Source organism: Homarus americanus, unplaced genomic scaffold (assembly GCF_018991925.1).
Source record: "Homarus americanus isolate GMGI-L3 unplaced genomic scaffold, GMGI_Hamer_2.0 scaffold28051, whole genome shotgun sequence".
Taxonomy (NCBI): Eukaryota; Metazoa; Arthropoda; class Malacostraca; order Decapoda; family Nephropidae; genus Homarus; species Homarus americanus.
In genome coordinates this window covers 1,245,625-1,260,860 of record NW_024720144.1, presented here as the reverse complement: position 1 = coordinate 1,260,860, position 15,236 = coordinate 1,245,625, and the positions used below count along the sequence as shown (strand labels likewise).

Here is a 15,236-nt window from a genome sequence, read left to right as displayed (position 1 = left end):
GAAAATCGGAAATATTTCCCATTTTCTATGCACCAACGAAAGAAAATGGGAAATATTTCACATTTCTATGATTGGTGCATGGGAAATATTTCACAATTCTATGATTGGTGCATGGGAAATATTTCCCATTTTCAATGATGCACCAACCAAAGAAAATGGGAAATATTTCCCATTTTCTATGATGCACCTACATCAAAGAAATATATTTTCTTTAGTATATATATATATATATACATATATATATACACATATATATATATATATATATATACATATATATATATATATATATATATATATACATATATACATATATATATATATATACATATATATATATATATATATATATACATATATACATATATATATACATATATATATATATACATATATATATATATATATATATATATATATATACATATACATATATATACATACATATATATATACATATACATATATATACATATACATTATACATATATATATACATATACATATACATTATACATATACATATATATACATATATACATACATATATATATATATATATATATACATATATATATATATATACATACATACTGTACATTATCCTTATTTTTTACACCATGAAGCTAAGGCAAAATTGATTGCAAGTCTAGATTTATTCTATGCTCAGCTTCATCAAACATTTTCAGTTTTCCAAGAAGCTTCCTGCTAGAACCACAACTAGAAGGTATTGTTGGAGCACAAAAAGTGTAACAGAGAAGACACAAGGTAACTTATGCTGAGAAAAAGGGTACCCCCAAAGGGAATGCTGGATTAAGGTCTTGGCTACATATTTTTTGCATGATCAGATCCATCACTAGAAGCCAGTACTGATAGCAGTAAAAGGGTCACATAACCACAAATAAAAAGTAAGTACATATAGTGGCACAGAAGGGACTCACAGATACAAGCTCTGAAATTAAGAAAGCTAAATAAATAATACATGACTATATTGTGTATGAAAGTAACATATCTTTAAAAAATGCAACGTAATCCCTTGAAAACAGACCATAACCCGAGGATTGAAATATACCTTAGAAATTGCAAGGATTTAATGCCCAGGTTAACTAACACCAAATTTCATGAAACCTCAACACGTATCCTCCTTGAATGGCTCTGCTGTTACTTTTCGAAACAACATTAAACTTTATTGCTGTACCAGAAAATTTTTGTGATCTGGCTAGTTCCAATATCTTCAGATAATAACATACCTGTACCATTTGTATAACTATTTCTACAGTTTTCTTTTTATACCATACCCATGTACTCATCTCTATGGGTTATTAGTCTTGGTGCTAAGTCTATATTACCATCTTTATCAAAATTAGTATCAGTACCATCACTCATACTTTCAGTATTAGAATACCTTATGTCCCCAACTGCCATGTCTTGGCTAGTTTCCACAGCAGGACCTACAGTTATTCCACCTTTAGTATCTACTAACTCGGATTCAATTTGTAAAAGGAGCTTATCTACTATCATGGTGTCCATACATTCTGGAAAGAGCGAAAAGCAATCCAGACCTCGCTGGCCAGCAATCTCTGCACGCAGCTCCTCCAGTAGCCTTGGGATGCTGGACACTCCGGACAACCAACTGACACCCATCCTGAGAAAATATATTTCCTAAATAAGTATTGAAAAAAGTGAAACAAAATAATTTGTTATGATCTTAGTTGTAAAAGATATGTAACAGACCAAAAATTCCTTCTCTTAATTTAAAAGACTAAAGAATGCCTTAAATTATAATTACTTTGATGGTTTCTGCATCTATTTTAAGTTTGACAAAGGTCGTGATTTAATTCAAATCCAAGATATTCTATTGTCAACCTGGTATTTGCTTGCTGCAGGAGTAAATAATATGAATATTCAAACGGACATCAAATCCTTCCCCGACATAATTTTCTTTTTTAAACCTTTAAATGCTGACGAACATCATATGATGTTTGAGAGGAAAAAGTGTAAAGGGCAGTGAACATCATAATTAATGATGTTTGTTTATCATGCCATTGTGGCTTGTTACTAAGTTGACACCGGCAGCTTGAATCCAGAGCTGGAAAAACATGTATCCCCAGGTTCTACTAGATACAGCAGAACCTCTATAAATCGGACTACAGTATATAGTACTCTTGATTTAACAGAATCCGATATAATGAACTCTCGATTTAGCGGAAGGCATTTTTTCTGTTATTTTTCGCTCTATTTGGTAAACTACCTCGCTAAATGAAGACACCTCAGACACATGATACAGTATAACTTACTTCAGCCTACCGCGAATGTACTAAATGTATAAAAACAGTAAATAATGATATAAAAGATGCAACCCCCACTTTAACGGAGTAATTACGAAAAAAAAGTGTGTGAATTTTCCTCCTGCAGCCGTAGTTTTCTTAAAATAATATATACAGTACCAGGAAATAATAAATACAAATACAAAAAAAAAATACTGTATAGTATTGCCAAATGAAAGTTTAACAGTTTCGCCATAGTAATGAAGACCAGCTGCAACGCTGATGCCCTAGCAACACCCCCCCCCCCACACCAGTGGTCTCCAACTTTTTGTAGGCTCTGGGCCACATTTATCATTGGAAATATAGTGGAGGGTGCCAAAACTTTGGATCTACAGTCAGGGAAAAAAAAAATTATATACAGTACCCTTTACAGTTATTTCCAGTTTTACATGCCAAAGTTCTAACTGTTACCAGTTACCCTCACCCATCCTCCAGATCCCTTGTCCTCGCCATCCATACCCACTCCCCCTCCTCCATACCCACACCCCTCCTCCATACCCACACCTCTCCTCCATACCCACACCTCTCCTCCACCATACTCACACCCCTCCTCTGTGCCCTCTATACCAGGGGTGTCAAACAAATTTGCCAAGGCGGGCCAGATTTAATATGAGTACACAATATGCGGGCCAAGTAACATAATTATGAGCACTTCACAATCACCTCTTAGGTGAGTAGTACGACAAAATATGAAAGGTGGATTTAGTCTGAGCTCGTGCAAAACCCTTAAAAACAAACAAATCAAGTGTTTACTTACCTTGATCAATCTTATTGTTTGCTACTGCTGCAAAGTTTGGCACTAACGACTGAGCTGTAGCAACCTTCAGTATTGAATTAAGGTGCGCATCAGTAAGTTGAGACCGAAGCCGAGACTTGTTCAAGTTCATCACAGAAAAGAGTTGTTCACAGACATATGTAATCCTGAACATTGCAATAATCTTTGGGATAATTTGGTCCAAAATATTGATAAAATCTGCAAACATCAACACTCAAAAACTTGTTCCTCAGCACAGAATCACACTGGAGCTCAATTACTTCTAACTGAAGATGTTCTGGTACCTCATTAACATCAACAGAAAATGGGTCCCAAAAAACGAAAAAACCCTTCCCAAGTCTTTTAAAGTCAGCAAATCTTTCTTGGAACTCATTCATTAATTTGGAAATCTTGATGCAGTACTTTTTTGTGTTGATATCAGCATGAAACTCAGGTGTGCCTTGCAGGGACTTCAAGGTCGGAAAGTGAGAAAGATTACTCTCTGATAGTTGCCGTTCAAAAAGCTGAAGTTTCATCTCAAAGGCACGAATGCAGTCATAAAACTGTCACCAATTTATTGCGTCCTTGCATCTTTGTATTCAAGTAATTTAAGTGTTCTGTAATATCCACCATGAAAGTTAGATCTCGAACCCATTCATTATCTTTCAGTTCATGCAAATCCCTTCCTTTCTGTTCCATAAACATATGTATTTCACAAAATCGCTTCAGTACGACTCCCCGACTTAACCAGCGAACGTCAGTGCGATATGGCAGTCCGTGTGTTCTCATTTTCCTCCAATAAGCAGTTGAACTGTCTGTGGTTCAAACCTCATGTGCATATAACATTATCCATCTTTAATGTTTTACTACATAACACTTCTTTATGTATAATACAATGCACATTATAAATTTGATGGTTCGAGTTCACAGCTATTAGTTTTTCCTTTAATTTTGTTGCCACGCCAGCTTTTCTACTCACCATTTGCGGTGCTCCATCTGTAACCAGACTCACAGTTTGTACCCAGTCAACACCTAATTTATCCAGTGCCCCTACCAAACCCACAAAGATGTCATCACCTGTTGTTCCTTTCATTGGTACCAGTTTCACAAATTCTTCTGTTACCTGCATATTTTCATCCACACCACGTATAAAAACTGCAAGTTGTGCTATATCACTTACATCGGTACTTTCATCAATTGCAACTGAAAATGCAGTAAAGGACTTAACTTTGTCTTTGAGTTGACTGTTAATATTCTCTGATAATTCACCAATTCTTTCTGCAACTGTATTTCTTGAGAGGTTTATGTTTGCAAATGTTTGACGTTTCTCCGGGCAAATATCTTCTGAAGCCATCAACATACATTTCTTTATAAAGTTCCCCTCAGAAAACAGCTTTGATGACACAGCTATTTCATGGGCAATCCTGTAACTTGCCTTAATTGCAGCATCACTGACTTGATGAACACTCTTAAATACTGACCCCTGCTTTTTCGATAACTGCTCCAACTCCTTAACTTTGTCTTCACGTAACTTTCCACTATATTTATTGTACTTTATAGCATGGTTAGTTTCATAATGCCTTCGAACGTTGTATTCTTTGGCCACAGCAACTTGTTGATTACAAATCAAACATGTTGCTTTTCCATTCATTTCAACAAAAAAGTATAAGATTTTCCACTTATCCTGTACCACCCGAAGCTCTTCATTAACTGTTCTTTTCTTTGAAAACATAATTATGGGCTCAAAAGTAAAAACAATGATCACTGCTGCTTTGGATATTTGCAACGTTCCAACTGCCTTGAGTGATTAAGCAGGACTAGTACTTGAATGAATGGCCAAGCGTGAGCCTGCCGCGTCAGAGTTTTCATGTCTATTACCTGTACTGTACGGAGTGTATACGTAAACAGTAGTCAGACGGTAGTCTCACAACTCGTACAGTGGCACACTTACAACTACAATTAACTGTTAAAACTATTATTGTTCTTTCATTGGTGATGTTGATTGAGTATTTTGTTCTAGGAAACAGCAGACTATTTTAGTCAGCTGAGGGATACACTCATTATTTAGTTTTAACTCAAGATAAGGCTGGAGCAGCAAATGGGCCGCAGGCTGCATGTTTGACACCCCTGCTCTATACCCACATCCCTTTTCCCCTCCCCCACTTCTTCCACCACTACCCCTCTCCTTCTACCACTCCACCTTCCAACTCCTCCCTGTCTCCTTCAGACTCTTGCCCCTCTCCCTCCAACTCCTCCCCCTGTCCTTGCACCCCTCTTGTATTCTCTCCTTCCCATTTTCTTTGATGAAAATTTTAGACCTTGCATGAAAAAATTTCTCTATCCAATCTTAACTGTCATAATCATAAAGGCCAGCCATGTGCAACTCACGTCCAAAAGGGTAGGAGTCTGTAAGGAACTGTGTCCTGGAAGTAAGGCAAGGTAGCGTGATGACCCTCACACAACAGACGTTGCAGGCACTCGGGCTCCAGGTCAGCAATCTCAGGAGAGGTGCGTGTCTTAGGTATACTCAGCCCTAAAGCAGACACCATGTTTATCACACCAGCTCTGTAAAACAAATTAGGTCAATTCAACATCAGGTGTATTTTGAAATGACAAACTTCTAAGTTTTAACTGCAAAGTACCATTAAGATGACTACCATAATGCTATAGAGCAACTCGATGAGAAAACCATATACTGTACAGCACTGTGCAGTACACCTACCAGTATGTATATAGTAATTTGACCCCTGATTCTTTGGTAAAACCAGCCTACAGTAGTTTCTGAAAAATACTAGGTATACTCTTAGAAATAATTTGTAGCAAGGCACCAGATTCACACCAACACATCTTAGCCAAGACCACCATCGCAACAGTGTTACCAATTCTGAAACTGAATTCCCATTCCTATCAGGAATAAGATAAAATAATATACACTGGGAAATTTTTATCGTGAGGAATAAATAAAAATAATACCAATAAATATAAGAGACAGCCATTTAGCTGCGAGATGACAAAATTTGTCAATCAGCATCTCGTCCTCTAAATTTTCCGGGTAACGGAAAAATGTTCTCGGAAGTTCAAGAAATTGTCCATTACACCATTTCCTGAACCCGGAAAAATAACCCTCATCCCGGAATTTTCCGGGTAATGGAAAAATTTTCTCGGGTATTGGGATTTTTTTTTCCAGAATTTTCCGGAAAATGTGCCTCAGAAAATCATTCCCAAAACCGGGAATTTTCCAGAAAATTACGGCTTTGGGTCGATTTTCCGAGAAAATTTAAATTCCGGCTATCGGAGAGTTCCGGGTTTGAGGGATTCCAGCTAAAGGATATACAGTATGACTGTATATGAGAATTTGCACTCACTCAGGGATCCCAGAAATATAACCTTCGTGTACTCGGAGACCTTATTACATACAAGCCATCCTTACAGAGGTATTTTTATGATCATGATTATTATCATCTTTCCTAAAGTAATTTATCTACCCAGAATATTGTAAACATACTACATCAAGTCAATGATGATAAGCTGAGAGAAACTGTCAGAAAGAGAAATGTGGTAGTCATGCTACAGAAGGTCCATTATGAAGTAATTTTGTTGTTGTAATGACACTCGGCAAAATTGTCAATCTCTATTTAATATTTGCATATACAGGATAAATAAAAAAGATATCAGCATAGATTATGAACAATCAATTACTGTATTATGGATCATCAAGCCACGCAGCAGGGCAGGTAACCAGATATAACTTCATCCACATTTAAACAGATGGCTGGTGCAGTTCCCATTTGTTTGTACTGTACTATAATCTATAACTACCGAGAATTAAAAAAAAAACTTTGACCTGCAGAAGACATTTAGTAGTAATGTACTCTTCATAAAACAAATAATCGTGGTTTAGCTTGAGAGTACAGTATATGATATACTATCTACTGGAAATAAACATTTACTAAGAATAGAGCCACATAATGTTAATAACAATGCAAATGAGTGTTAACTAATTATTTACCAGCAAAGTTTTTTTAATTGGGTAGTGAGTACAGCTGTACAGTACAGTATAACCAATCACACATTCATCTCAAGTTTGACTTCACTAATTGGGGGATTGTTAAATATAACCCAAAGCAATGTCCTTCTCACCTGGCCATTTCATGAAGACTAAAGTAGACTTGACTGATGACATCTGCTACTTTTGTTAACATTCCATTATCTTGGTCAAGATTGTCATTTTCAAGGCCAAGATTCAGATCAAACCTTCCAAAGTCAAGTTGGAAGGAAGAAAAATCTAGTGGCAGTGCATTAAAACCACTCAAATCCTCTCGTCCCAGCAGTGAATTTATGGAAGACTGAAAAGAAAATATTTGGAACAAAAATGTAAATACAGTACGGTGGTCAGGAGGCAAGGAAGGTAATATGCAGGCTAAAGATAGTCCTATTTCTTGACTCTTGGTTGAACCAGGGGAAAAAACCACAGGCACAAACATACAGTAATTTAGTAAAAGAGAAGTCCACAATGAAGCTACATTCCAAATATATCAAGAACTGATTTTGGAATTTCCACTTTATAAAATAAGAACAACTGACCCGTATAGAGTATACAAACAAGTCTATGAGTTCCAACCCAAGCTTAAACCCTTACCACTGATACCTGGCACTAATATACTGTAGTTAATACATCTCTCCCATTATGAATGTCACCCTTAAATGGACTGAGGATTAGCAGGCCTTAGTACTACAACAGCATATGCATACTGTGTAGACCTTTTCTTGTCCATTGTCAACTCCCTGACATTGTGTCATCCCATATAGATGATTTCCATCTGGACAATCATGTTTTATTTATTTATTTTTTCCATTCCACTTACACGATTAAATTATCTATCTGGGAAAGGAGGCACGAAATCCCCGATATTTCCACACACACCTTCAGTCCAGGTGAACTCCAATCTAACATCACTAATTTAGTTATAAGTTCTCGATAATTTGCAAAGCTGTTAACTCTACTTCACCATCAGTCCTTGGCAGCTTATCGTGCTGTATGGTCTCTTGCAGTCCCTCTTCCTAGGTTCCTAACACCAATGTAATTTCTTGCAACCTCTACCCATATCGTTCTTGGCCTACCCATGGCTCTCCTCCTCTCCACATTAGGCACAAGTACAGTCCCCCCAAAATGTATCCTTAACCATGGGGTCGATGTGGTTCAAGGCTTTCTGAGTAATATTACCTGACCTGTTTCTGAACAGTTGGTAGTTCTACATCCGCGACCTTTGAGCATATATGAGTATACAGTGTACGTTTTCGAATGATACATACATTAATATAGCTTAATAGATTTCTTGTTTTGTTGAAGTATCTAGCACAGTATATCATACAAGGGCAACTCCCTTCCTGCCCACACTGTGTGAAACATTATGATATCACAGATGATAGATATTGGGACATACATTTACTTTGGTATGTAGTTTAACGTAAGTAATGCAATGTGTATTTATTTTGGCATAATTAATATGAGGTTTGGTTATCAAACAGTACTGCCCTGACTGTACAACCAAAGTAAATGAGGCTATTGCTGATCATAAGGAAAGATAAACTTATAGACAAAAAAAGATGAAGCTAGATCGTTGTTGGTTGCCAAAACTAGAGCAAGTTGGGAAGATATCCTCACTAAGACTGAGGAAGTAGCTGATAAAATGGAATTATAGTTAAGAAGAGCTATGCACAAGTTGCAGCAGGGTCACAGAAGGTGATGGAGAATAATGAAGGATCCAAACAGATCCTACACCAACTAGGGACTCTGTAGAAGTATTGAAAAGATGACAACTAGTAGACTTACTGACATGGGAAAGGAGGAACACCGAGAATGATTCGCACACAGGAACAATATACAGAAATCATGTTTGGAGTACCTGAGAGTTGCCGGAGGAGGCTGAAAAGTAGGAAAACACATGATAAGATGGAGTTTCAGACTATTTGTGCAGAGGCTCTGAAGTGAGGAGACTAGGACAAAAGTAGGAGAATAAGCCCCACCTCCTCAGGATCACACTAGAGAATGAGGATAAAAATGGGAAGTTATTCAGCAGGCAGAAAAATAAGCAAAGAACGAAGTATTTCAATCATATTGATAAGCACAGAAAGCACGGTAATGCAGAGGGAACAGCACAAAGAACTCCTGATGTACTTGAAACATAAGAGGGAGGAATTAATAAAAAATGGGGACAGATGTGCATGGGTTATAAACAAAGAGAAAGTAGTGGAGGGAAGTGTTCCAGAACAGAACCAAGGGACAGTGAGACACCCCGAAACCCCCCTACCTCCCACCCAGGAGGAGAGGAGCATCATGTAAACAAAGTCATCCCTGGCCACACCCCACAAGTTACGATGAGTTTTGTAAACGAGGCAACTGTTGAGAATGGAGGGAGGCCGGAGTCACTACTGCACAGCTAGTAATTTCAACACTTAATTACTCACATTATGCTCCACCGTCCACAAAAACATAAGTGAAACTAATAAGTTACCCCTAGAGAAATACTCGTTTTCCCTAGCAAGTGGTACCATCTGTTTTCTCTTTAAAGTCCTGAAATACTCTCAACACTATAAATTTAAAGTTATGCTATATCCTGTATGAGTAGCCATAAGTTAGATATACCTACTGTGAGCAGAAGCATTCAAAGTGTATTGAGTATATATTAAAAGCTTCATCCATTTGTAAGTGTAGAGTAAATAATGTTAAGACGATGAGTTTTGAGTGTCATGCGACTACCTGGAATCAATTTATGTTTCGCATGAAGTTACGGAGTAGCAATTCAAAACTGAAGTTTATTTCCTGGAGTTGCAGACCTCAGAGAATCCAATGAGTGTATTGAAATTATTATAAGTTTTGTATAATATATTCTCATTTATCTTGAGGGACTAAACTGTCAATTGTAGAAAAACTAAAGTTAAGAGAAAACCCAGAAATTCAAGGCGTGGTTTAGGTCAAACAATGAGCAGGACAGGAGGATGTATGCAAGAGCCAGGAACCAAGCACAGTCAGAGTGTAGAAGGGCTGAAAAGGAGTTCCAGAGGCTGGTTGCAAGCAAGGTCAAGTCAAACCCAAAGGCGTTTTACCACTATGCAAAGTCGAAATTAAAAACCTGAGGCTTGAAGATAGTAGTTAAGCAGATTCTGACCAAGACAAAGCTGAGGCATTGAACAGCTTCTTTTACTCGGTGTTCACAAGAGAGTATGCGATTAACATTCCTGAGTTTGAGGACAGATGGTTCAACACAGCACTGACCCACACGGTGTTCAAAGAAGAGGTTAAAAGAAATAAACTGTCAAAGCTAAAGGTCCATAAGAGTCCCAGCCTTGACATGGTGCAATGGTGCACCCCAGAGTGCTAAGAGAGATGTGCAAAGAGCTTGCCGAGCCCCTGAAGATCCTGTTCTGTAAATGCTTGGATGAACAAAAGGTCCCCAGTGATCGGAAAATTGCTTAAATGTCCTATCTTCAAGAAGGGCGATCGTCACTCCACGAACAACGATAGACCGGTTGAGCCTGACCAGCATAGTAGGTAAGGTACTTGAGAGCATTATCAGAGATGCCACAATGGAACATTTACTACGAAACAACCTTGTAAGGGATTGCCAACATGGTTTTATGCAGCGTGCTCCTGCCTAACACAATTACTCAAGGTATTGGATATTTGGACCCATATTCTGGAACAGGGTGGTAAAAATGACAAAAAATACCTAGATTTTGCCAAGGCTTTCGACAGTGTACCCCCATGAAAGGCTGAAAATCAAACTGGAAGGGTACTGGTGCCTGCACTTCGGCACCTCAGCTACCCTGAGAGATTGGAGCGCCTGAACTTGCCTAGCTTATACTACAGAAAGGCAAGGCGGGACCTACTTGAGGTGTATAAGCATCTCAGGGGGCACTACTCAGTCGAGTGACCAACACTGGAGCGGGTTCAGGTACATTCAGGAGCCGGTGCATGCCCAGTATTTGCCAACAGTGCGTGACAGAGACGTGACCGATTGCCCGGGCGGCTAGCGAGCCGATCTTTTGGTGAAGAAGATAAATGAAAAGGAAAAGTAATCAGAGACGTGACCGATCGCCCAAGCGGCTAACGAGCCGATCAGTGGCGAAGAGGATAAAAGTAAAACGCAAGTAGTGTAGGGCGAGTGTCACTCCATGAATATGAATTGTAGACTAGAGAGCCTGACCAGTATAGTGTGTAAATTACTAGAAAGCATTATAGGTCACAATTAATGCAGTTTCCTCATCCTGTTGGGACACGTGATATGCCTCCTTACTGTTGGTACGACCCAGATGCATCTTCTTGCACTTCGAGACATTGAATCTTAGCAGCCATTTCTTCAACCATTCTTGAAGCTCACAGAGATCTTTCTGTAGCTCTTCACAGTCTGTTTGGTTCTTAATTTCCCTAAATAACTTGGCATTGGAGGAGTGTAGAGCTTCTGGCATGTCATTCATGAAACAAACAAACAACAACGGACCCAATACACTGCCCTGTGGTACCCCTCTTGTCACGGTAAATATGACAATTTCATGCCACTAATCACCGAACACTGCTTGCGATCGTGAAAAAAGTCTCCGAACCATGCTAGGACATTTACCCGAATCCCGTGTAATGACCACGATCATACACGTCAGTTAACGCCAAAATCAGACGATTCATATTACGCTCAATAGCCCACAAAACATGTAACTCTGTTTTCGTTGAGTCCTCCATCTGAGGAGTCCGTTTTCTCATCGCTTCAAGATGCCTCAGCCCTCCGTATCCCATCTTCTCTGACTTCCTGAAACCAACCTCTCTATAAAGTAAATCTGAAGGTGAGAGAGAACACCATTGTTTTGAGTCAACTTAGATATGTCTGATTATAGTTAAAGCATACAAGATCCTTGGTGAGTGATGTTGAAAGCTTTAACTGTCTTTATTGTTCGTAACACTTGTTAAGTAAGTGAATGTCGAGTCTGCCAGTACGAATAGCGTCCAAGGATATTGTCCCTGGTTAGAGCCAGGAAGTTCTGAGTACTATTGAAATTAGATCATTTTGATGCCCAAACATCAGAGAATCTGATGTTTGTAGTTTTGTTAATGTCAGTTGTCTATTCAAGAAAGCCATTAATCTCCTGAAAGAACATGTCAAACGTCTTACCTCCAAGATCTCAACCTATACCCATAGAGGGTCCTTGTCTAGAAATTCGCTGATGTTGGGAGAACTAATGTTATCAACGTGTGTATTTCCACTTTTTCCTGGCAAGCTCAATCTCTGATTAGATTATATGAATAGACATAGGAAATTACCCTGATCAGGAACACTGAAGTTCATAATTAAGCATACAGCGATCCAAAATGGTAGGGAAGGTCTGTTGTAAGTGAGATCAACCTTTTTGGTATGAATGTGGGGGCCCGAGTTGCCCAGCGGGCGCATGTACATACCCCCTACACGAGGGAGAATCACGCATTCGTGACTCTCCCTCATCGTATCTCCAGGTATGTTAACCAGTGTTCCATGCCGCCATATTAATTCAGTTTAACTTAGTCAATTTTGTGAATATCAGTGTTCATGTTGTAACAGTGAAATTGTCATTTACCCAGTGAAAGGATTAATATAACGTAAGTCGCCTAGACCGTTGCCAGACGTATGTTTGTATAGTTGAAGTTAAATATTCACGCATTCGTGACTCTCCCTCATCGTATCTCCAGTGGTGTGTTGAGCTGAATACTCATTGGCTACCGTGGGTCGGTAACCGGGTTGGACGATGCCGTTAATTCGACAGGATTAAACTGGGAAGTCCGTTTCCTGCAAATCAGGCGCCAGCTCCCTTGGCGTGTGTCGGTCTACAACCGACCCCTAACAGCGATCTTCATTTGTTGTAGAGATGCCAGCGTTACCCTGGGGCACTCCCTACAGTTATATGGGCCTAAGTATTATTGTTGTATATGATTGGTGATAATATATGATTGGTGATGAATAACAGGTGGAGTAGTGATCCCATAACAATTGATGGTATCAGTAAATATGTTGTGTGAGTTGAGTTCACCAATTGAGGGAGAAATACCATGTTCTGTATTCCGAAATAGCGTGTTGTTATAAATAGTATTTTAATTCGGGATATTGTCCAGTGTGTCATACAGCCATCTGTAGTGACAATGACATAATTTAGTGATTGCTTAATGATGTAATAAGTAACTGAAGTTGTTTAATGAATTAATAAGTAATTGTGGATCTATTTTATCACTAATACAGTAAGACCTGAGTGTCCAGTTTGACTGGGTGAATTGAAGTAACATCTTATTCACTCACTGTGTTAATAAATATTGAATTAGTAATCTACGAGTATCACTTCTCTATCCTTTCATACATTGGTTCTCAGAAAATAACTAACTCACGTGCCTAGAAGCTCGCTACCTAACAGTTAACTAAAATATGTCATATTCTAATAAAATTCTGGGTGGTGGCAGGCTACCATTGTAAGTATAATAAGTGTGGTAATAAGGAAGACATCGTTTCCCAGATTAATTCATGGTTTAGAATATAACTAGAACCAAATATATGGAAGACAATATAATATATATGAAAGAAAATGAAGGAAGAACATTGACTTGGAAAATATAAGCAGAAACGTAAGAGTTACTTATACTGTATAAGAATATATAAAAATATAAGGTATATAAAGATAAAGAATATATAAGAATATAAGAAAGAATCCATAAGAATAAATATATGTATAAAGAATTGAAGAAGGATAACTATAAAAACAGTATACTCATTGAAAAGAATGCTACAAAGAACATATAAGTACAGTATATGAATAAATAAGAATACTAACAGAAAAGAATATCTGGATGGCAGATTATAAAATGAGAAGAACTCCGCCCATTACACCCGTACCCTTCCAATTTAATTCTCAGCCTTTCATAGAGTACGCTGTCGAAAGCCTTGGCAAAATTTAGGTATATGGTCGATATTACCACCTTGTTCTAGAATTTGAGTCTAAACATCCAGGACCTTAAGTAATTGTGTTAAGCAGAAGTGTCTCGGCATAAAACAATGTTGGCAATCCTTTACAAGGTTGTTTCGTAGTAGATATTCCAACGTGGCATCTCTTGTGATGCTCTCAGTACTTTATACTGTGCTGGTCAGTCTCACTGGTCTATAATTATTCATGGAGTGATGATCGCTCTTCTTGAATATAGGCAAAATTGTTGCACAGTTCTCTTAACACTCTGGGGTGTACCATATCAGGGCCAGGACTCTAATGAGTCTTTGGCTTTGACAATTTATTTCTTATACTCTATTCTGAGAACACAATGTGGGTCAGCGCTGTGTCAAACCATCTTCCCTCAAACACAGGAAGATTGGTCGCATCCTCTCTTGTGAACACTGAGCCAGTACATGTCCAGTACTTGCCAACAGTGCATAAGAGAAGTGACCGATTGCCAAAGCAGCTAACGAGCCGATCAGTGGTGAAGAGGATAAAAAGAAAAGTGAAGCAAAAGTATAATGATGCACTGGGGATCAAATTGTAGCAAGGAAAAATTTCACATTATTTTTTTGAGAGACTGTACCTCTTGACTCACTTGGTCTCATCCATTCTCTCCATGTGCCAAAATCATCTCAGCTGACCCCAGTGCAGAAATTCCCAATACTCTCTACACCAAAAACTCTCCTAGCTCTGAACAGAACCTTCTGTCTTTCATTGCCACATTGCACATCCACCTCACGTATCTCATTTCAGCTCCCTCTTTAACTGCCAAACAACATCACACTTCTCACGCTGGCCACATGAGTCCTTCCCCTTGTTGTCAATAAAGGCAGCAACTCCCTAAACTTCCTCCAGCCACTTCTGACTCTTGCAACTGAGCAAGCTCCATCACCCCCACCAGCACAGATCACATCATCCAGGTAACAGAACACATTGACATAGCCAAAGGACACATCCACAATGTTGAGTTTCTCCAGCCTTGCTTTGGGCACATTTTCACCTGCATGGCATCTAGTTGTTTCACCCCATAGTCCATTTGCTCTCTGTCAGTTCACTTCATAACCTGTTCCTCTCTCTCTTAATCCATCTAGATGTTGTTATGTTAGGTTAGTCATAATAATAACTGCCACTATTGATTATGTTGATGGTCAGCAGTC

At 38.5% G+C, this 15,236-nt stretch overlaps 1 protein-coding gene across 1 annotated transcript in view; it reads right to left on the bottom strand.

The window, feature by feature from the left end:
* Positions 1 to 601: 601 nt before the first annotated feature.
* LOC121860428 overlaps positions 602 to 15,236 on the bottom strand; it is a 33,929-nt gene continuing 19,294 nt past the window's right edge. Inside the window, exons 6-8 of the mRNA XM_042357586.1 lie at positions 7,222 to 7,427; positions 5,470 to 5,646; positions 602 to 1,645 (exon numbers count right to left, since the gene is read on the bottom strand). Coding sequence (XP_042213520.1) covers positions 1,288 to 1,645; positions 5,470 to 5,646; positions 7,222 to 7,427 — 741 coding nt within the window. The 3' untranslated portion in view covers positions 602 to 1,287. The remainder of the gene's footprint in view (positions 1,646 to 5,469; positions 5,647 to 7,221; positions 7,428 to 15,236) is intronic.